The sequence below is a fragment of the Dicentrarchus labrax genome, unplaced genomic scaffold (assembly GCF_905237075.1).
Source record: "Dicentrarchus labrax unplaced genomic scaffold, dlabrax2021, whole genome shotgun sequence".
Lineage (NCBI taxonomy): Eukaryota > Metazoa > Chordata > Actinopteri > Moronidae > Dicentrarchus > Dicentrarchus labrax.
The window spans coordinates 15,464,302-15,486,924 of NW_026136705.1; the positions used below are offsets into that span (position 1 = coordinate 15,464,302).

Consider the following 22,623-nt stretch of genomic DNA (forward strand, 5'->3'; position numbering starts at 1 on the left):
GCATGAGGTATTCCAGGAATTTCAAATGTCTCTCTTGAATTATTTGACACAGAAGCTCCAAAACGTGACGCACCACAAGGAAATCGGAGGAAAAGAGGGAGGACTGGTGGCCAAGCCAACTCTCTCACTCTACAGCACTACACGGTGTCGAGGAAGAAATACTGTCACATGCAGGATTCACTTGACCTCGATTAAATCCAGCCTACTTACTTCCACATGCAAACTGATGGAAACACCTGGAGAAGCTACATCTGTAACTACAGCTTCTCTGTACTGCAAAGTGACAACTGTCGAAGCACCAATGACTCGCTCATGATTTATTGTCACTGACTTCCTTACTGCCTTTCTCCAGCCACATTTGAATATAAGGCATTGCTTAAGAGCCATTTTTCATCCAGTAGCGCTGCATCTTAGCTTCTGCTTTAAAATACAAACATAAAACGTGCGTGTAATCATCCAGAGTGAGTAGTAAACCATTAAGAATTTAGGGTGGGGGGGCAGCAGGGGTTTTAAAGTTAGAAGGATGTGAGTTTTGAGACAAAGGAAGATGGTTCTGGCGCCAATGTGATGTCCACAGAAATATGAAGCTGTTGCATCAGACCATGCTGTTATCTATAATTTATTATTTTGTACTTGTGCTACATAGGAATGTGGGGTTTATATATCAATCTACATCAAATCATTTAGGTGAAACAGGGATAAAGTGACTAAAAATGAACGTCTGCTGATACAAAGGACTTGGACACTACAGCACAGTGAGTGAATAAACTCACTTTATCACAGCTGAACATCTCAGACGATCAATCAACATGCCATTTTCTTGTTTTGTATCTCATTCCCAATACTGAGCAAACTAAAGAGAAAACGGGACCGGTGAAATCCAGCTCTGAGCTGGAGGCTGACGTAGACTGCAAGGCTCCACGTCTCACCACAGCTGATCTGATACAGCGCAGAAAGGCTCCACTCATGCCTGACACTGGAGTCAGGGGGGAAAAGTATAGATGTTTAAAGTACATTTATATGCTATGTAATGAGCCATGCCTCAGTAATTAAAGTGTAACATGGGAAGATTTTCCAGCCACGCAGCAGAGGGTAAACCTAGCTCACCTCGTCTAATCCTCCTATTTATTTGCGGAGCAGAGTTTATACCCACTTGACAGAAATCCTAATGACATGAATTCAGGGTTTCTATAAGAAGCTGGTGTCAAATTGATGTAAGTTATAAAAAAAGATATGACCTTTTAAAGGAATAAACTTGTTTGAATCAGTTGTACCTGATTTTTGTTTGTTGGTTATTGTTTGTCTTGTGATAACCACTTACAGGTCAATTGTACAGAGAGGTAGAAAATAAACAAAAGACATTTAGTTGTGTACTGTACTTAAGTATCATTTTGTGGCACAGTATTTGTACTTCAATCTTCAATTACTTCCATTTTAAGACTTTTTGCTTCACTCCACTACACTATGGAGGTCAAATTTCAACTTTTTTAAACTACACTTAAGTGATCTGACAGCTGCAGAGACTAGTTACTTTGCAGGTTAAGGTTTTATATATGAAACATATGGTAAGACCATGTAATATGTTGCTTTGTCACAGATTTAAGTATAGTAGGTGTTACCTGGACCAGCTTCACTTTCTCAATCATTTAATACAGAAAGACACCGAAAGGGGTCATTCTGCATTTTAAATCTACTCTCATTACATTTTTCTGCTAATACTGCAGTATTTTCACTGACATTAGGACCTGAATGCAGTACTTTCCCCTGTAATGAGCACAAGTTGCACTTTTGCTGAAGTTGTTGATCTTAATTCTTTTTCCACCACTGCCTTGTACTAACAATAAAAACTTACTACATATATCAAATTACTTATATTCCCCCCGAATGGTGTCTGAAGTACTGCTGAATGGATGATACCATGTCTAGATTTACAGTCAGAGTTGCCTAACATGTGATATTTACCTCCATTAAAAAAAAAAAATTGAATAGTAACCAAACAGGCGTCCCTTACCTCTCCAGAGGCTCGACAGAGGAAAAACTATAAACCCAGAGGTCAGAGCAGCGCTGTTAGTTAATCGCAGCGGCCTAATTATACCCCCTCATAAATAAAGCGCATTGTTTCGGCCTCGCACCGTCAACTCACCGACCCTGAAGCCCTGTCCGATGAGCGTGTCGGCCGCCTGCCCGTTCTCCGCGATCAGCGTGGTGTTGTTGCCCTGCTCGCAGGTATCCTGACACTGTCCCTTCAGGCAGATCCGCTTGCAGATGAGAGGAGCGATGACCACCTTGAAGCGCTCCCGTGTGGAGGAGCGCTCCGTGCACCACACCAGCCTGTGGACGCTCAGCCAGATGACAAGCAGATGGGAGATCAGAGAGGGCATACTGGCATCCTTCACTGCCCTCCACAGAGACCCGGGGACATTAAAACACAAGATGAGGGGGCTTCCAGCTCAAAGGCGACTGCTTTGCGAACCGAGGCAGACTTTTGACGTCTCATACGGTGTTGGAGAGGAGGTGGGGGGGGGAGAAAGCGCGTCCTCCCTCCTGTTTTCTCCTGAGGGGGGAAAAAATCACTTCCCTCGCGTACCCGAGTGATCCGTCTGCAAAAACGACACGTTTGACATCTTTAGAAGTTAATTGTAGCCCTAGTTGCTGTTGTTTCACACACACACACTCACACACACACACACAAAAAAAGTTGCCCTCGCTTCTTGTCGCTCTTCCTTCTTCTCGCCTGTTGCTTTGGAGAGTTGGAGAGAGTGCGTATGTGGGTTTGGGAGAGAAAGAAGGGAGGAGAGGGAGGAGAGAGGAGAAGGGGTGAGCCAACCCTCTCTCTCTCTCTCTCTCTCTCTCTCTGGAGAAACCTGGCTGCGGGCCAGCCCAGGCGGTGCAGGAGCAAAGCTGAAAGTGGTTTCCTTGTTGGTTATTTCTCCTCCTCACACCCCCTCCTCTCCTCTCCTGCCCCCGCACAGACCCCCACTCTGCAAATCATAGCTGCACAGCTGTGTGTGCCACTCTGGGAATAAAAACACACACACACACACACACACACACACAAACACAAACACACTGACATATAATATATAGCTGAGTATACCTTTGTGTTTGGTTTGAGTTTCTGAAAGTATTGATATGAGAATGGAACAGCAACAACTCTTCATTAATAACTCTCCTTGCATTGTCTCTGCTTATTATCATACCTGCTTGTTCAGACTGTTGAGACCCAACATCCAGTGGCTTTATCAAAAGTCTTCCAAGTTCCAGACTCATGAATGTGTGGACACTTTCTGATGTGGCCCATCGGGGTCAGACTGAGGTCAGTATCAGGAGTTCTCAGGGATGCAGCTCGGTGAATGTAGGTTTTGTCTCATGATAGCTGAATATCCATATTTATCTTTTCAGTATGTATCATGTATTCAATTTATCTGCTATCACACGTCATATCAGTTTATCTGCCGCAAACCTCACACTCTAACGTACAACCTCTAGATTCAGCAGGGCAAGTTTTTTGTTGACCTTTTCAACCAAAGATTATTTTTCCTAATAATAGAGTCAAGTGCTTTAAGAAAAAGAAAACTATCATGTTTAAACAAAAAGTTCTGAACTCACCTTTTACCTAAAAAAAAAGGTTAGAAGCACTAAAACTTACTCACAATTTAAAAGTAAAGGCTTTAATTCTGAAAAAAAACTGAATAAAGCCTAATAAAGGTTTTATTGTTGTAGTGATGTTAATACTCCACACACACACTGTTGGTTGGTGCATGTGTTTTGCATGTAAATCCTTATTTAGAGTAGTTAGTAACTACAATCGTCCAGTTAGAATAAAGGGAAAAAATGTCAAGCACTTTCCAGGGTCAGCATGCTGATAAACCACGGAAAAATGTGACGGTACATCACTGTAAGGATCACTGAGGGCCAGCCAGCGTTTGGGGTCACATGGGCAAGGCGTGAACATGAGCAAGAGACAAAGGGAATGAGAGAGGGAGAGGGAGGGAGTTGAGTCACTTCCTCTCCAAAAAGTGAGAGTGTTTACCTTTAGTCTGAGGAAATGACTGCATGGGCCTACAGAGAGTTCACAGGCCATTCTCACATTTCTCTCTGCTACCCACCATCACTGCATCATCGGCTGCCAAGACACACACACGCACCCACGCACACACACACACACACACACACACACACACACACACACACACACACACACACACACACACACACACACACACACACACACACACACACAACACACACAGAATGCAAATACATTGTAGGTCACACATGAACCACCCCTGAGTATTATTATTAGTACAATGTAATTACTTCCCCTCTGAAAACTGAAACCTCAGTGTTAATTATCTGCAGTAATGACAAACAGAAATTAACAACTGTATTAGATAAAACCAGCTGCTAACAGAGAAAAGGAGCTTTGTGAAGATGGTAGTGGAAGAATTTAGATTCTTTACTTCAGTTAAAGTATCGATACCACAATGTAAAAATATTCCACTGTAAGTAAAACACCTGCATTCAAAGAGTGATTGGCGAAATGTACTCAAAGTGTGAAAGGTAATGCAGCAGAATGGCCTCTGTCAGTGCTATAGAAGTGTATATTATTGTTATTTCAGATTCATTAACATATAAACAGAATTTTAATGTTGGATATAAAACTGTTAAAGGGACAAATAAAACAATTGTACACCTTACTGGGTAGTTATTTACTGTTTTGGTGTACACCAGTGATTTTAAGATCTTAGTAAAGAAAAAAAGTAACTACTTATTGTAACTGTCAAATAAATGCAGACGAGCTAAAAATTCAAAATTATAGTTTAAGTATAGCTCAGAATTTTACTTAAGTACAGTATCTGAGTAATTGAGTAATTTCTGCCACTGTTTGTTCGAAGATGACGATGTAATTTATACTCATCTTGTACATGAGTTTATTTAGAAACATGTCAATTAACATATGTATCATAGCCATCAGATACTGCGGTTCAAAAGTGTGCAATATTTAGATTCTATCCTGGGACTCACTTTACAGTATTTTTTGTTTACAGTATGTTTTCTGTGAGATTTCCTTTCCCCTCTCAATCTCTCTCTCTCTCTCTCTCTCTCTCTCTCCAACCACCGAGGTGCTCCGCCGTGTCGTCTTTCATTAATCAGAAGCTCGGCACTGTGTGAACTTCCGCTGATGCATTCAGAAAAATATTGTGTTTAGGTTCCTTCCACAGCACTTGCTTCAACTTGATGCCATAACTCCCATTTGTGGGCTGTTTTGTTGGGACAAGTTTGCATCCTCCCGAGTGAGTCTTCAGATTAACTTCATTCAGCTTCAATGAAAAGAGTAAAATCCAGTCATTTTTAGATCAGACAGATTTAAACTAGTTTTCTTTTAAATTGTGCAAAGAAAATTAGTTACGCAGTGTATTTTTTTCTATTTAGTTGTTCTGCCACCAAAGTAAGCTGATCACATCTGTTCACCCACATATCTGTCTCTGACTCATTTCACGGGGGTTGCAAGAGGATCAACAAGTTAAGGAAAAAAGACGAGTTTTTCTGTCGTTTTTGTACATTCATCTTTGCCCATTTCTTGTGAAACACTGGATCCTTTCACCTCTTCGGGATACTTAAATTATTCAAAATACACAGTTTGAGCAGGGAAAAAAATCACTCTTTGCTTGAAGTGCTCACAGCTCACAGAAATGTGCAGCCATTAATAATAAGGGGTCATGAGTTGACTTTCTACTAATTATCCATCAGGCCTGATTCTGCTTTTAAGTCACTGTGACAGATACATTTTTCTCTTCTGTCAGATTGTTTGATCATTTATTTGCAAACCACTTATGATTTAATCAGTGAGAAAACAAATTACATGTCAGAATTCATTGATGTGGAGCACAGAATAAACAATGGCCTAAACAAAGTTGTGGCGTCATTCAAAGCTTACTACAAACCATCTTACAGAGGTGATAAAGACTTATTGTGAATGAATTATAATGCTTACATCTTAAATATTATTTTAGAATCTTAATAAGAGAACAGTATTACATACAGATCATGAACCAACACGAGCTGTGAAACCACTTTGATTTGAACCCTGATGACCTTACAGTGATATAATCAGGTCACTGATACTGCACAGTGCCAGGAACTCATTATTTCAGATTAAACCATCAAATGTAAAATACATGTAGATTTTGGAATTAAAAGAAAACAATATAATTTAATGTATCAGCAACACAGAAGCATGACACAAACATTATCGATATTATGGATAAAATGCAGCTATGTTCATGTTTTTCAGTTACATCTAACCTATTAAGCTTCTGTAATCATACCAAAGGCCACCTCAAATAGCTGGTTTGTGTGTATGAACACAGCTATCATTACTCAGCATTGGCACAGGAGCAAGGTGTTATTTTGGAGCTGTCTTTGGGCGTGTCTTCAGCACCTACACAATCCGTTTGGCAACCTTTCAGTCAGTGTCAAAACTCACCTCCAGGGTTAATGTGGTTTTCCTGGCATGATACAATGCAATGACCTAACTGCAACAGGAGCAACAATGCTGGGATGATTTAGCACTGATTGATCCAGTTAATAGTTTTACTGTGGTCATAAGTTAAGGAGCATTCTTAATTTCATACATCGAATAAACAGCCACAGAGAGAAAAGAAGTATAAACAAGGCCCTTTAATATAGTAACATTTACAGTAGGTAACAGGATGAATGTGGTGTGGGGGAATATATTCTGAACACAGAAGCATAAAAAAAAAGAAGTATCATTTCACGTTCAACACTGACTTTTTAAGGAAGAATGCCATTTAAGTTTAAACCTACATGCAAAGGCCTCCCTGTATGCAATACAAAAAACAATAAATATGATTATCTGGGGTGGAGTCTACCTTGGCAAATGGTTTTTCTTGAGTATACAGGTATTTAACATTTTGTGTGCCTTTTTAAAATGATTTCCACTTGTAAATGTACATAGAATCATGGAGACCATCATAGTATACATGGTAAATGACACCAGAGACCTACAGTATAGCTCAAATGGCTGAGAAGATTAATGCTCTGCAGTTAACCCTGATGCATCCGTCGTGTCACATCAGAGCATCAGGAAGAAATTTATCAAGATTATATGTATTTACACTGAATGTTAGCATACTGATGTTTTCAAAGCACGTTACGTCGTTTAATACTAAAAAAAAAGTCATTGTTGCACTTTAAGTATTCCACGAATGTTAACCCTCATTCAACCGGATAAAATGGCTAAAAACTACATTCTTATTTACAGGAGCAGCCGGGAGGCATCGTTGCCAGCAGAGGAACAGATATGCACATGCAAGCACCAAAATCTGTCTGCTAGTAATTGCTAGTAACTGGCTGGTAACAAGAACACAAGTCCAGAAAAGGAAAGGCTTTCTAGACGTACAGTAGCAGCTTGAACAAAATACGGAATGCTAAGGTATGGTCCATCAGAGAGAGAGAGAGAGAGAGAGAGAGAGAGAGAGAGAGAGAGAGAGAGAGAGAGAGATGAGAAACAGTAAAACAGTGTGTAAGCGGTTGATTTGGGATGCTAATGCCAACTAACCACATCCACGGCTTCTTCAAATAACCCTGTGTGTTTCCTGTATGATCAGATATCTTCAAACTCTAGATACTCTTTGCACAGATAACTTCCACTCGACTGACAACATTACGGTTGTGTAACTGATGATGGGCTCTGCGTGGAGAGAGACGAAGAGAGATAAGACAGTAGGGCAGGGCTTCAGAATGTCAACTGAAGAGCAGAACTGCTTCATGCTTCATGAAGACACACAGGACAGCGTAAATCTAGTCAAAATGGTGATTTAGCTCTTTAGCTTACAAACGACCTCATTAGGGCAGACTGAAAGGCAAAGCTACTCTCTTAAATTCCATGACAACTGTCCAGTTATGTCGACTAGGAATTAGATTTTTTGTTAGTGTTTTTTATGGTATTTTCTTAGTTGTGACACCTGTGGTTTAACAATTATATTTGCAAATGTCCTTTGGTCCTTTATGAGCACCAGATTTTCTAATAATACTGCATCCACTTGTAGCAGGACCGTTACTGGGAAAAGACCTTACTCACCATCACTGTTTAGATGAAGAAACCAGAAGACTATATGTAAACAGACACTTACTTTATGACTGCCCTATTATGCACCATTAAAAAGGTGAATCATATCAAACAGTGCTGCAACTCCACATCTCCATACAGGATGAGCAGAACAAATAAGACCGGCGGTACACAGCAAGGATGAATACCGAGGTAGAGCTGGGAGACTGATATCATAACAGGAGACAGATAATGTTGGGATTTAGGTACATAATGACAATATTTTAGTCCTGCTCCTAAAGGATGCATTAAAGTGAAAGATATATATATTTTTTAATACTATTTAATTGGCTGCACCAGCAAAGTGCAACACCCCTACTCAATTATCATCAAGATCAGAAAAATTAACCAGAAATACTGTAATATTTGGTTTAGGTAATAATGCTACATAATGTACATCGTCTTTACTCCTGCACGCATGTGAAGCATGAACCAGCCCTATGGATCCATTCCATTTATATTTATTCAAGCAGCTCAGTGTTTGGCAAAAGCATGTCCAATTAGAAACTGAAGATAACCAACAGCAAACTCAACCTCCGTCTAATGTGTGAAACTATAAGAAACTAAACTAAAATCCAGGTGGGAACCGTCTTGAAAAGCAGCAGCAGCAGCAGCGGCGACTCAGTTGATGGCTGAGTGAGTGTTCAAGGCACTTATATTTCTTAAGTGGGGAAAACAGCTCTTGACCACTTCTGCCATCAGTTTACCAATGTACTGCCAGACAGTTGGCAAAGCAGCAACTTTCTGTGCAAAGAGCAACCTGTCTGCTACTGCTGCTGCTTGAGGAATGTCCAGAAAATAAACCTTCCTGTTGAAGAATGTACAGAGGATTACAGGAGGACGTTTTTTTGTTTTTTTTCCCTTACATCTAAAGACTGTGAGATGTGAAAATGTCAGATATAAGTGAAGCTCTAAGGCTAGGGTTATATGTAGCCTTCACTTTTAACAGCATGGAACAGAGATGACTTTAGCCATCGTGTTTTACAAACTACACACAACGTATTCCGTGTTTTTCACCTGGAGTAAGTTTCATGGTCAGAACACCCACAGACGGTCGCTCCTTTAATCGTCCTCTACACACAGTCCACGACCGAGCTGTCGTCCTCCTCAGCTCCCCACTCCCCAAACCTCATCTGAGGGGACGGAGCTGCTGGATGGAGATTGTTAATGTCATCCATGGCGTCTGGGTCCGTGTCATCGCTGGCACCAATTCCCATGTGACCGCCTTCCTCCCGGTGCGTGCGGATGTGTTTCCGCAGCGCTGCGGGTTCCTTGAAACTGCGGTTGCAGAAGGGGCAGCAGCACGGCCTCTCTCCGGTGTGGATGAGCTGGTGGTGTTTGAGGTGCTGCAGGCGGCTCAGGCGCTTCCCGCAGATGGCACACACGTAAGGTTTCTCCCCCGTGTGCGTGCGCCTGTGCTTGCGCAAACCGTCCAAGTGGCGGAAGCAGTTTCCACACTCAGAGCAAGAGTACGGCTTCTCGCCTGTGTGTATGCGCAGGTGGGTCTTAAGGGCCCCTGACTCGCGGAAGCGGCGGCCGCAGACCCCACACGGGTAGGGCTTCTCTCCAGTGTGGATGCGGATGTGCTTCTTCAGGCTGGAGATCAGACGGAAAGTCTTTCCACACTCCAAGCAGTGGTGAGGCCGATCTCCAGAGGGGTCCCCTGCTGTGTCAGGGACCGAAGGTCCTGCTGAGTCCTCCGCTCTGCCGGGTGAAACACTGTCCCCTCTCCCGGCTCCAGAAGTCCTCCCCAGCTGTTTCTGTCCATCAAGTCCGCCCTGCTGCAGTGCACCGCTGCAGTCTCGCACAGGTCTTTGGGGTCGCAGAGCTTGGGTAAAGGAACGCTGAGAACCTCCTTCCCCTCCAACTTGAACGTAGCCAAGGTCGCCAACGTTGTGGGACGATCGCTCGCCATCCCCGACTCTGTTGTCGTTACGCAACCCAGGCTCCTTCCTGTTGGCCTGGCCAGAGGCCGAGGCTGGTCCCTGCTCCTCTTTGATCTCAAACCTTGATGCTCCACCTGGTCCCTGAGACTGTCTCTCATCTAAAGACGCACAAAGATGGTTAATGTATCAGCATTACTACACTAAAACACAGGTTATTGATTCATATGACTCACAGTGACCACAATGAAAATATATCACACACACATTGTGTATTTACCCTGTCTGCTGGAATCGGAGCACATATGAGGTGTGTTGGATGCAAAGTCTAGAGCGTGGTTAGTCACAGAGCCATCTGGTTGGATTGAAAGCTGGCACATTTTGTAGTCATCTCTTGGCTCAAACCCATGAAGCGAATCATCCACAGAGCCTCCAAGACCCAAATCAACACCGGCTCCGTTCACATTTCGGGAATTCTGGTGGTCCCTGTCCAGGCCTGAGGTCATTGAAGCCATGGAAGACAGCGATGGGGCGAACACTGACTGGCTAATGGACTGAGAGCCCGTGTAAGAGATCTGCAGCTGATCTATGAGTTTCTGAGCACTACACAGACACTCCTGTAAAGTCTTCAACTCCCTCTCGGACACTTCCAGACGCACTTTGAGTCTTTCATTCTCTTGCTCCTTGTGCAGCAACTCTTGTTGAGTCTCGTTGAGCACAAGCACCACTTCGCCCAGGAGAGTGTCGACTGCGGCGGACATGGCGGTCTGAATGGTCGGGGCGAGGCGTGATTTGAGCGACGTTACGGTCATGTTGCCCTGCGAGGCTCCGTATCCAGCCTTGTCTGCTTTCCGATCAAAACAGGACTCTATCCCGGTCCTGTCGGGGATGTTGATGATACTTTGTTTACGGTTTCCACTGTGGACCGGGCCGCTATTGGACTGAGAGGAATCCATGCTACCAGCATAGCCTGTCCTCCTGGAAGTCATTATTTTAATGCAGTTAGCTAACGTCCACAGGCTATGCTAACGTTTAGTGCGCTACCCCAAAAAAAAACAAACAGTCCAATATTTCTAACTAACCCGGGTTAAATTTTTTTTACGAGTTTTGTTCCCGGGATATGTCGGAGCAACGACGGAAGTGTCACCAATTACATTTGTCTCATTAGCTGTTTCACTGGCCTCGCTGACGGAAACAATGTCGGCGACTGTTCGCGGGGGCCTGGTTCGCTAACATTAGCCTGCTAGCTTTAAGACTAACAGTGTTCGTCGGTCGCAGGCGAACTCTCTCAAACAGCGAGACTCTGCAGGAGAGAGTGCTGGCGGTCGTTAGTCGCGTTATTCAAGTCCGTAGATTACTGCTCAGAGACTCACCCATCCCCAGCTTGTGTCTGCAGAGCCGCACAACCATGTACCGAGTGTACACTGAGGCCTGTCGCGCAGAAATGACGTCCCACACAGAGGAAGCACGAGGTTCGCTTTGCCCCGGAGGTTGACTTGAAGGGAGTTTCAGCTCCTCAGCAGGAGAAAGGAGCTTTATGTGCCTGTTTATGTGAAATACAAACTCACAACACGTCTGTGTGTGCACATGTTCAATGCTGTTGTCTCCAATAGGCACAAGCAATGAAAGGGACAAAGTCATTTTCATTCATTTATTCTTCTGATTTTCAGTCCAATGAGTTTTGCTCACCTGGACGTGTAAAGACCTGTCAGTGAAAGAAACACATTCTGCTAATTGAACAATGAAAACAGAATTATTTCAATAATTAATTATTCCAATATAAAAACCTAATTTTTAGATATTCCATTGGTTGATATTAAAATAAAATAGATTAATAAAATCACAATCACAAATATATATATATGGCTATATATCAATCCAGCAATAAATAGGTTGAATAATAACAGTGTAGTCCTCTATATGTAGGAAACGTGTATATATATATATATATATATATATATATATATATATATATATACATGATTATTTATCATTTCTTTTTTTAATGTCTATTTTGTAGCATACTGGCTTTTGTTGCATGTCTAATCCAACATTATTACAGCATTTTATATGACACTGATAAATCATTTCTGACCTTCTGAGCAGTCCTGGTAGTGAAATCAAAGTCTGACAGATGTATTTGTATTTATTAAAGCGAGTTGAGTCCATGAACAAGTGTAACATGCATACAGTTTACTGTTTGCCTGTTAGTCAGTATTTGGGGTGAAATGTGCTCCATGTCTCTCGGTTGTGCAGCAGCCATTTGCGGAGAAAAGCAGAAGTTTCCCCTTTTCAGTCCAAAATTAATCTTAAGTATCCGCAGGTCACCGACCCCTCAGTGGCTTATGAAAACTGTGAACCTGTCGGATAAGAGTTTATCCCACACCAGCAGTCTGCTGTGAAAGCAGGATGCTGTGGCCCAATTATTTGAAATCGGAAACTGGCCAAAAATATGATGAACTTTCTGATGCTTCGCAGATGAACCGACCATTGTAAATCTATCATGCAAACTAATTAATGTCACCCACACCCAGTTGTGTAACTGAACAGACACAGACCCGCCTGGCTCCGTGCTTCATTCTTCCCCCCAGTGTTGCTTCTATTGTAGGCTCTAGGGGGCGCTGTCGACCGCTTTAATATAATGAACGATACTGAGGTCAGGGTAATAAGCCTTACATTAATCATTTCCCATTGGAATGGCTCCTCACAAACAAAAAAACTCTGAGCACTTTAACGTGTTTCATTTAAACGAATGGTTTTCTTTATCACATTATTTTTGTTTGTGCAGAAAGATGAAGAATCATTAGGCGACAATGTCCACTGAACACTGCCTGCAGAATTAATTACATTATAACTGAAAGTGTGTGATGCATTCCCCCATTGCTGCACATATTTAACAATAAGTAGGCTGGATGTTATTAAGATGAAATGAAGTTTAAACAATGAAGCAACTAATGAAGAATCTTGGCTTGTTTATTCTAGTTTTACAGATCATCTTTTGACAGTGGGCCAAAGCTGGCATCTGGAGGTATTGTTGTTTTCTCTTAGGTCGTTAAAAAACATCACAACTAATGTGATTAGTAAAAAAGAAGTAGGCAGTAGGATCTTCTGTCCCTGCTATAACAGGACCTTGTAGTATTCATTTGGGCTGCTTCCATTTCATATATAAAAATAATGTATTCCTTATGGACCTGTTTCTGATGAGGAAAGCAGACCCATCCCAACCAAACAACAGTGGTTAGGGGGGAAAGTGACGTGGTTTATGGCAAAAAGGGGCAAAGCATTTTGGGATTATGTAACAAACCGTCTCACAGTTACCATCTGCTTGCATTTGTGTCACTTCCAGAGTCACAACAGAAGTATTTTTTAACTCAGTGACTTCACCTCTGTCTCTGATTAGCTCATATTGCCTGTAACACCACTTTGTTCTTTTTAATGTTTGTCCCTCAGTTTCCTTTTATGGACATTTAGTTGGCAGACATACGACTGACTCACTATGAAAGAGATAAACAGGTACCGTATAATAAATATAAACCATGATGAAATAATAATCAGTATTATAATATACATGATATAATACATAAACACAATCCTGTATTACACAATATATAAACATACCCACACACATTCCTACATATATGCATCTTCTTCACACGTACACACCCACACTCCTTCCTGTATGTATACCCAGACATGTTCACTCAAACCAAAGACAAATGCCCGTACAAGAATGAAGGAAAAACACCAAGAAGCGACTGATGAATATACGATAAATATGTAAGACATAAAAGTAATCCATAATTAATAGTTGGGAAACAGTAGTTATGTAAACACGCTGCTTCCTGCAGAATTACATAAAGGACAGAAACACTATATTTGCATAATGTAGCAGCAATAAGACACTTCAGGGATGCTGGAAGTCAATCAGGGTTGGGGGTGCTGAGAGAAAAATGGTTTTCCATTAATATATATTGCCAGGATAATGTATAGTCTATTTAGTAGTTAGTTTTATAACTTTGTAGCTGATAAAAAACAAGGTAAAACTTCTTTCCTGCTATAAATAGCCTACCGGTGTACACATGTAAATCCCAGTAAAAAAGCAGAAAATCATAAATTTAAACACTCCTATGAACTAATAGGCTTCATTATGCCAGATTTTAGGGAGTGCTGCTACTTCAAGCATCCATATGACACAACATTTTTAAAATTTTCCATCAGTAAAGTAAGATTTGACTGAGGTGTTGTTTCCCAATCAGAGCTGACTGAGCTCAGTTCATCAGTTTTGTGAATGTCTCTGGTACAGGACGAGCTAACTGTGGTCACTTTTTCTGCGGATGTAACTCAGAATCAGAGCTGAGATGTGAGTGTGCAGCTCAATTTAAGGCCACAGCTACCACATAAAGACAAGTTGCCTTTCCACATCTCCAAAAAAACATCTTGTTCAGTTCTTCTCTTCCCTCACTGTAAAACCAGATACGTTCATTTAACCCAAAGAATTGTTGAAACTGGTTACATCAAAACTAAAACTACATTTTGTAAGTTAAATAAACATTTTTGATCAAGTAGCTTTTGTAATTTTAAGTAAGAATGACTTAATTTTGTAAGAACAAAACCAAACACCTCGTAAAAAGTTAAAATTACTTTTAAAAGCCTAACACCTAAAAAACTGAGTTTGTGTTACTTAAAAAAAATTATGTAATCAGTTTCAACAGTTTTTTGAATTAAATGAATTTATCTGGTTTTACAGTGCTGGATATAAGAAGCGCAAGACACACTCATTACAAATTATTCCCTGAACAGGTCCAGTCAGGTTCTTTTCCGGCCTTTTGGTCAACAGCTGCACAACAATTTTCATTCCTTTCAGTTTTGCTGCAGTGTTTTGAGTTAAGTCACGTAGTATTTCGGTGAGAGGTTAGATGGTCTAAGGAGGACTTGATAGGCTGTCTGGAGCCACTAGCATATGTAAGGGATGACACATTCCAGTGAATCAAAGCCGTGACACAGATAATCCCAATCCTATTCAGTTCCCTCCATCTCTTTAAGGGAAAACAAGAGCTCATCAACAAGTCATACACTCTCTGATACACCTCCCCACTGCGAAGGAATGTAGCCACAATCCACCAGCCTCACTTCTTCAGAAATTAGGTAGCTGTGACATCACAAATAGCAGACTAATACCACTAACTGCATGAAAAAATCACTCACCCAGTCATCAACATTGCTAAATCCTTCAGTAAGGAGGGAGGTGGAGCTGGTGCAGAACGGTCGGGAATAGGGGGGGCAGAAAGAAGGAGGTGATTGTTTGGGAGAAGGGAAACATATAAAAGAGGAGGGAGCAAGTGAGGGAGCAAGTGGAGGAAAGACGAGGAGAAAGGAACTCACTCACATTTTGACAAAGATTACAAACTTCTGCAAACAACAGGTGAGTTCATATCTTTTAATATTTTATGCTTTTTCACTCTTAACACAAGCGAATAGAGTTTAGCTGTGGCAAAAACAAAGAGCACAGAGTGTATTAGTATTCAATGTGGGCTCCTGTTCTGTTTTCAATAAAACTACAGACTTGTCTTGGGAGATTTTTGAATGGGCTTCATTGTTATCTCTCCATGCATGTCCACCACACAGTGCACATTTCAGGTATGTTTTTTGTGGATTCTTGTGGAAACCGCACAGGCAGTTTTCCTGTAACTGGATCCAGCTAACAGGGCTGTGCTGTTCCTGGGGTGTGTAGGCATTTGGACCCGTTGTGCAATACTGCCTGGAATGCTGAATTAGTGTGAAGTATCTCCAACGCTTACAAATGGGGATTATTCTGAGCAGCTCTGTGTACAAGACCATAAATCATTGACAAAACATGCCACAGAATAATAAATTTCAACTAATTAAATGTCCACATTTTTGTCCTCTGCTTAATCACGAGTAAAAGCACTGTGCTCTGGTCTTGAGAAAACAGTTTATACATTATTTTCCAACAGAACATAGGCCCACATTTTAATCCATTAGTTTCTTTCGACACAGTCCCTACCCTCTGCAGTCACATAATCTCTGAAAGACGCAGCATCAGGAGAGCGATAACTCTATGTCCTCATTCGGGCTCATTTCATGCAAGACAAAAATACACCGACTCTCTGAACGTACACATGTCTGTAAACCCGAGGGGCTGATACTTTTCAGTCCTATGCAAAAAACAGATTTTCCAACACACTGATGGAATTTTACTTTATATTCTCTCCAGACAGCATGATGCCGGCCAGCAGAGACCTTCCTCTTCCTCTGGTGATCCTTTGCCTGGTTCTCATCAGAGGTTACTCTCCCCTGCCTACGACAGGAGTTACAGGCACAGATCCAATGGGACCCCAAAGACCACGTGGGAGTTTGACTGAGGCCCTTATGCTTGCCTCAGATGATTACTCTATATATGAAGACACAGTCACCACTATTTTACCAAACAGAGTATCTCCAAATAAAGGGACCCTTAACAAATGCGACTACAATTCCTGTCGGGAGAGTCAGATCCCCTGTGCTGAGCTAAGAGCCTCCACCGGCTGCTTGTGTCCAGGGTTTACTTTACATAATGTGGCTCCAGAGGCTCCGGAGGTGAAATCAGTGTCCTGGAATGGGTCAGAGGTTGTAATTCATTGGTGTGCACCTCATTCAGTTGTCACAGGTTACATTGTGACAATAGGGGGGCAAGAGAGGCAGAAGTTTGGGATGGACAAAAGGAGTGGTGGAGTGGGCAACATAGACAACATCTCAGAGGTTTGTGTGCTCGCAGTGAATGATGCTGGAACGAGTGGTACGTCCTGTAAAATGTACCAGTCCAACAGCAGTCACAACAGTCTGACTCTGACAGCGGGACTCATCGGGGGAGCTCTGGGCTTCTTGCTTCTCCTCTTGCTGGCTGTCCTGCTCTGGAGGCACAAGAGGCAGAGGAAACAGCAGGCCAGCATCTCTATGCATGACACAGCAGAGACACAGTGAACAGGAAACAGAGTGAGACTGGACGCCCAGTGAGATAAGACTCTGTCCCATGAGACTCCTCAGCCTCATCGCAGTTAATTAACTGTGACTAGATTATAATGTCTGAGGTTTTCTGTACAAAAAGGATTTCTGAAAATGCAGAAGTAAACAGGTTTCATCATCTTATGTGACTGTATTCAACTGGAAACTCATTGGCTAATTCTTGTTTCATATTGAAAACCCCTTGGAAGTTCCCACCGCCACGATTTGCCAACTGTTGGAAAATATTACATTTATTAGCTTAATGAAATCCAGAAGATTAACAAACAAAAATGCTTAATTTATGTGCATTTCAAAAGCTCTGAAATATTAGATGTCAGGACTTCTTGGGTCAGCACGCAGTCCATGCTTGCAACTGCTAGACTGAGCAACTGCTTATAGCAGCATAGATCATTCGTTAATAGGATAAAACATCCAAAACCATCAGTACAGTAATTTATATTTATTTATTCCTTGAGAGAATTGAATGTTTAGTTTTGTATCAGTGCATTTTTCTAGTAATCCAATGAGTTTTTACATGTTTTATTTAGCTTAAGAAGTAGCAGAATTTTCTCAACCTATGAACACGTAATCCTTAAATTTATCACAAAAACTTAAAATAATCAAATTTTGAGGATTTTTCTTTGAGCAGTGTAGTTCATGTGATGGACACAAGATGAAGTGCTCTAAATCAAAAGTACCCACTGACACAAATCAGGAAGTTATTTCAAAGTTTTAATAGTATTACATTTATACCGGAGAAACCAGCTGATGGTTACAAAGGTTTAAATGATATAATATTATTTGTGGCCATGTCAGAATAATTTAATCAGGTAGGATCAAAACACACTGTACACAGTAGATACACAGTGTATCTAAAAATGTATATGGTGTCTAAAACTCTCTGTGAGAGTTCATGACTATTTAATTAAAGATTGATTATGGTTTTAAGGTCTGACAGTGAATGATGTCCTGCATTATGTACTGTATTTATGAGCATAATTTGGTCGGTTGCCTTGGACCATACATATGTTAAGAGTTTGATTTGACTGATGTCTAAAGCAGACAAAACCAGACTGACTGTTCAAACTGGAGCTACTGTAATTTAAAAGGTCTGACTGTTTAACTCAAGTAAAACATTTACTTAGTTGCCATTACACCCGTGTGTGTGTGTGTTTTCTTTGATGGGTGTGGGCATTCTGAGCACAAGTGTTCAGTGCTGTTTTTCCAGCTGTCATACAATAGCTTTTCCAGCGGATATGGATTTTGTGAAGTTTGTCTCATTCCAACTGAGACTTGCAGTCATTCTGTGCTGTGCTGGTGAGAAGCTTAAGGCTTTTTTTATTTTTTTGTCTTTTTTTTCTTTGCCATGATGAAAAAGAGAAGAAAGTCCAATATTTAAATCCTCACAGTTTATCTCATGTTCAAGCCTCCATCTGCATGTCTCGCAGCCATGTTATAATTCCTTTTTTGCTCTGGCTGCTGCCACAGAGTTGTTCCACTGCTCCTGGCGTCTCTCTCATTCCAACTACACTGCACAACTTACAGCACACAGAGCTGTATGGAAGTCATCTAACATCTGTAATTTGGAGACAAAACAGATTGTTCATTTCAGTCGCCGAAACAGCCTCAAGATGTTGCTTTTATGACACGTATTTAGAGTGTCAAACTGGGTGGGAAATCCTGACACGAATGGGCGACTAGGTGACAAAGTGCATAAACATGGGCGTGCAATATGATGTGCTAGTAGCAGCCTGTTTTAACCAGACCAAGATGTAATGTACCCCATGCAGAATAGGTTTAACAAGAGCTCTTCCAGAACAGCACAACATGTACTTACAGATGAACAAATATACATGTATGTGTATCTTATTTGAAAAATTATGTGGTGAAGTTTAAATAAACTTTTTATTTTAACTTTGGATGTTTTTGAATGTTCATGAAGAAACCCAAATCTCCCTATTTCACAAAGTTAAATCATTCTCAATGGGAAGGCTGATATGTATCATACAGCTAAAAGGAAAATGAAGGATGAAGTTTAAACGCTTTTGAACGCTTTGATCATGAGAATGCAGAGCCGAGAAATCTAAAAGCTCAATATAACATAAAAGTTACATGACTTTAAAGGAAATTTTGAGGAGACTAGGTAAACACCACAATTTTGTCTTCAAGACAGTCTCGCATGAACTTCTCTCTCTCGACTCATATGTCTGACAAGAGGATCGATTCATGATTCCTGCTCGTTTCTTCATTTAGAGCTGAAAATGACCAATTAAGTGATTTTTTGCTATTGTATTTTTCTGTTTTATTTGTGAACCATACAAAAATATATCAAGATTGTGACATTACACAACCTGGAGGTACCCTTTTCAAGGTAAAATATTGCAATGCTATACATTTACATTTTTAAACTATAAATTAATTTCAACATTAAAGGTGGGGTAAACTATTCTGGAGAAATCCCATGATAGAGAGCAAACAATGAAACACCAAGTAATTTAACTCACATCAACTGTTGTGGGTTTGCGAACTGTGAGGTGCGACACTAGAAAATAAGCTGAATATCCATGGTGGGAGTCATTTAAAGTTACCTGACACATAAATCCTAGCTGTAAAAACAAGTGAGTGTTGTGGGGCTCTACTTGATCTGTTTGTTTCCCATTAACAGAGCCAGGGCTGCATACAACCACTGGATTTTATTTCAGTGCACACACAGAGGGGAGAGCTAGTGGACCGTGAGAAAATATTGGCTGAATTTTAAAGAAAAAGAAGTGTGTTGGATTCGAATCACATCACCTACAATCGCTCACCCCACCTATAAGTATGCAGCAGTGATGTAGTGTCAATATTAGGTATTCAGTTGCTTCTATATACTGGTGTTGTTCCGAGTTAGAATATCACTAGATTGAAACATAAGGTTGTTCTGCATGGGAATTTGGAAAATGTGTTTGAAGATACATTTTTTTATTACTTTTGTCTAATCAAAACATTTGAGCTAATGACTTTAATCACTTATTAATTACATTGAAAGAAAAATAACAGATATAATTGACACATTGCACACAAGACACAGACTATTACATGATCTGTTAATCATTTGCTGATTGTTGTCAGCATATGTTTTGCTTCAGTGGAAAATTTCCACATTTTTGCAGCAATTTACAGAACCTCCCAGGCAGGGGTGTCTCAACTGATGTTAGTAGGAATAAGATCATTTTGAAGAAGCACAGATGTGATGAGCAGAATAAGAATGTTTTTTCTGCTCTTGTGAACTGTGTTTTATTTTCCACATCCTAAAGACAGCAGACAACAGTCCCGGTGATATGATACTGTTGACACTGCTGCGGGCAAATTTTGCAACAAGGTCAGAAGCAGCAGGGATGCATGTTTTGTCCGGGACACTTCTCACTCAAGACAAGTCATGTTGAATCACTGCTATCTCATTCAGCCAAGCCGGTGACTCATGTTACATTGCTGGTGAAGCGGTCACAGATAAAACATTTCAGTCAGCTGAATTCAGGCTGAAAGATTTCACAAGAAAATACTTTGTGTCAGCCTCTACCTGCTCCCTCCATAACTGTGTGATTAACAAGTGATGATTGAGTTTGTTTGTGTAAGAATAAACATTTTAAGGGGCATTAAGTAATTCAGGTTATTTTTTCAGTGCGTCTGAACACATTTAATGCTTTGTCAGTGTGACGAAGATATTTTAGTCCAGCAGATATCCATGAAGCAAAGAGAGAATCTTTCACAAGCCTCTGTTAACTGTCCTCAAATTTGTAGAAGAAAAGTCACCTTGTTGCCCTCTGCTGGTCACATCCAATCCTGAGAGAAGAGTCCTGACTGCACTAAAGGACAGAAAAGGACATAACATAAAAGCTAATAATAATAATGTCTTCAAAGCTGGATCAAATTATCCTCAGTGCCTATTAAAGGCCTTGTCGGCTGGCAAAATATATATATATATATAAGGCAGGGGTTTATATATTTATATATATATAAACAGCTTCATAAAATTGAGAGTTTTCAAAGCAACGTTGGAAAAATCAACGTGAAAGATCTTCAAAGATTCTAAATCACCTGCACTCAAACTCTGCAGGAGCACTAGCATAAGTACTGCAAAATTAGAGGTGAGAGAAGTCTTTAGATCCTTTACCTAAAGCTGCTCTAATCAATGTTTTTATATTAACAAAGGATCAAATGACTATGTGTGATGAAAGGTGTCGCACATAACAAACCCACAGAGGATTATTACCAGACTCTGTTGTTCCCCTCAGCTCAGAGTGTTTTGGTGTCTTTCAGCACATTTTTTTGATTTTCAAACCTGAAACTACTGTTTGGTTTACACAGTGCATTTTCCACGCAGAGCAGTCAGCTGTCTTCATCAAAAGCCTTCCAACCAACTGCACACTATACCAGCCCAGGACTAAATGGCAGCAAAGTTAGCGACTAGCTGGTGAACACAGTGGAGCATTCTGCAATTTGAAAGGCGAGTATTTTCCTCAGGAGTTGGCGGAGACCAAAAAAACTATTTGTTCATTTTAAGGAGAAAAAAAACACACAACTAAATGAATAATAATTATAACTATTAATTATATTCTACAAGATGATTATATCTTTGGTATGTTGAATCTGAAGTTTATAGCTTTAAATAAATGGAATAAAAAGTATAATATTCCACTCAGTGAAGTAGAAGTGCAATGTAACATAAAACAGAAATAACCAAGTAAGGTACATGTATTGTTTTGTTTATTGTTATATGTTTGTTGTTATAAATTGTACTCAAATTAAATGTTCCACCACTGTGCAAAAAGGCTTTAATATGTCAAGGGGATTAGAAATCATGACAGCACACATTAAACACAGAAAAACTGAGATGACAAAGATTAAGTGTTGGGGGAAAAAAAGAAGGTATTTGGCAACATAATTTGACCCCTTTCTGTTTTTACATTATTTTGTCAACCCCCCCTCTGCTGTATATGACATTACATTGAATAATTACTGATTGTTCTATTTTCCAGATAAAAACAATCTCCTTTCACTGAGTGCATTTTCATGGCAGCTGCTTGTTGCTGAGACTTTAAGAGGCTTTACTGCAATAAAGTAACTGTAGGTTGTCATATTATGTTCATCTCATAACATTACACTGGTACCTATTCAAAACAGTCATTCATTTTCATGCAATTAATCATTCATGAAAAATTAATTTGCATTTAGCGCTGGGGAAATGAACGTTATTTTTTATTATTAGTAATCTATCAGCAGGGGCACTAATGGCTGCTTTCTCTGCAGCTGGGGTCAGCTTTTACAGGACATAAAACGTTCAAAGTGGGTCAGGCATCCATCAGTGCCCATTATTGGATCTAGACCTAGTCTTGAACGCATGCTGGTTTTATTCAAATGCAGAAAGGTTTCCTTTTCTTTAGTCTTCTAAGCATTTTGTAGACAGTACAATGAATAAAAAGAAAGGCAGATGAATATATTATAGGAGGACTCTGGGCCATGTTTGTGGCCTTCATCAGAGGAAACTCTGGGTCTAAGTGGGAGGTTGTAGAAGCTGATCCCCCCCTGCAGGCGTCTCATCCTGTTTACTGCTGCTATGTCTGT

The 22,623-nt window shown here is 40.6% G+C and overlaps 3 protein-coding genes across 8 annotated transcripts in view; 1 reads left to right on the plus strand and 2 right to left on the minus strand.

The window, feature by feature from the left end:
• The window catches only part of ltbp3 (latent transforming growth factor beta binding protein 3), a 34,726-nt gene extending 31,937 nt beyond the window's left edge, over positions 1–2,789 (minus strand). For all 6 annotated transcript variants that reach the window (XM_051401386.1, XM_051401382.1, XM_051401385.1 and 3 more), the window contains exon 1: positions 2,144–2,789. In XM_051401386.1, the coding sequence (XP_051257346.1) occupies positions 2,144–2,381 (238 nt within the window). In that variant the 5' untranslated portion in view covers positions 2,382–2,789. The remainder of the gene's footprint in view (positions 1–2,143) is intronic.
• Positions 2,790–6,669: 3,880 nt separating this feature from the next.
• Positions 6,670–11,460, minus strand: si:ch1073-224n8.1 (zinc finger protein 16). The gene is made up of 2 exons (XM_051401662.1): positions 10,298–11,460; positions 6,670–10,178 (listed from the first exon to the last, which is right to left on the minus strand). The coding sequence occupies exons 1-2, from the start codon at positions 11,004–11,006 to the stop codon at positions 9,208–9,210; spliced, it is 1,680 nt and encodes a 559-aa protein (XP_051257622.1). The 5' UTR covers positions 11,007–11,460; the 3' UTR covers positions 6,670–9,207.
• A 3,851-nt stretch (positions 11,461–15,311) lies between these two features.
• On the plus strand, positions 15,312–18,933 carry LOC127364496 (leucine-rich repeat neuronal protein 4). Its single transcript, XM_051402097.1, has 2 exons — positions 15,312–15,439; positions 16,253–18,933. Exon 2 carries the CDS (start codon positions 16,258–16,260, stop codon positions 16,996–16,998), a length of 741 nt encoding a protein of 246 aa, XP_051258057.1. The 5' UTR covers positions 15,312–15,439; positions 16,253–16,257; the 3' UTR covers positions 16,999–18,933.
• Positions 18,934–22,623: the final 3,690 nt, after the last annotated feature.

Bases quoted from the DNA above. Each gene is read 5' to 3' on its own strand.
- LOC127364496 (XM_051402097.1), top strand. From the start codon at position 16,258: ATGATGCCGGCCAGCAGAGACCTTCCTCTTCCTCTGGTGATCCTTTGC.
- si:ch1073-224n8.1 (XM_051401662.1), bottom strand. From the start codon at position 11,006: ATGACTTCCAGGAGGACAGGCTATGCTGGTAGCATGGATTCCTCTCAG. The intron at 10,179-10,297 runs GTAAATACACAA...GTGCGTCTTTAG, and splicing joins CTCCGATTCCAGCAGACAGG to ATGAGAGACAGTCTCAGGGA.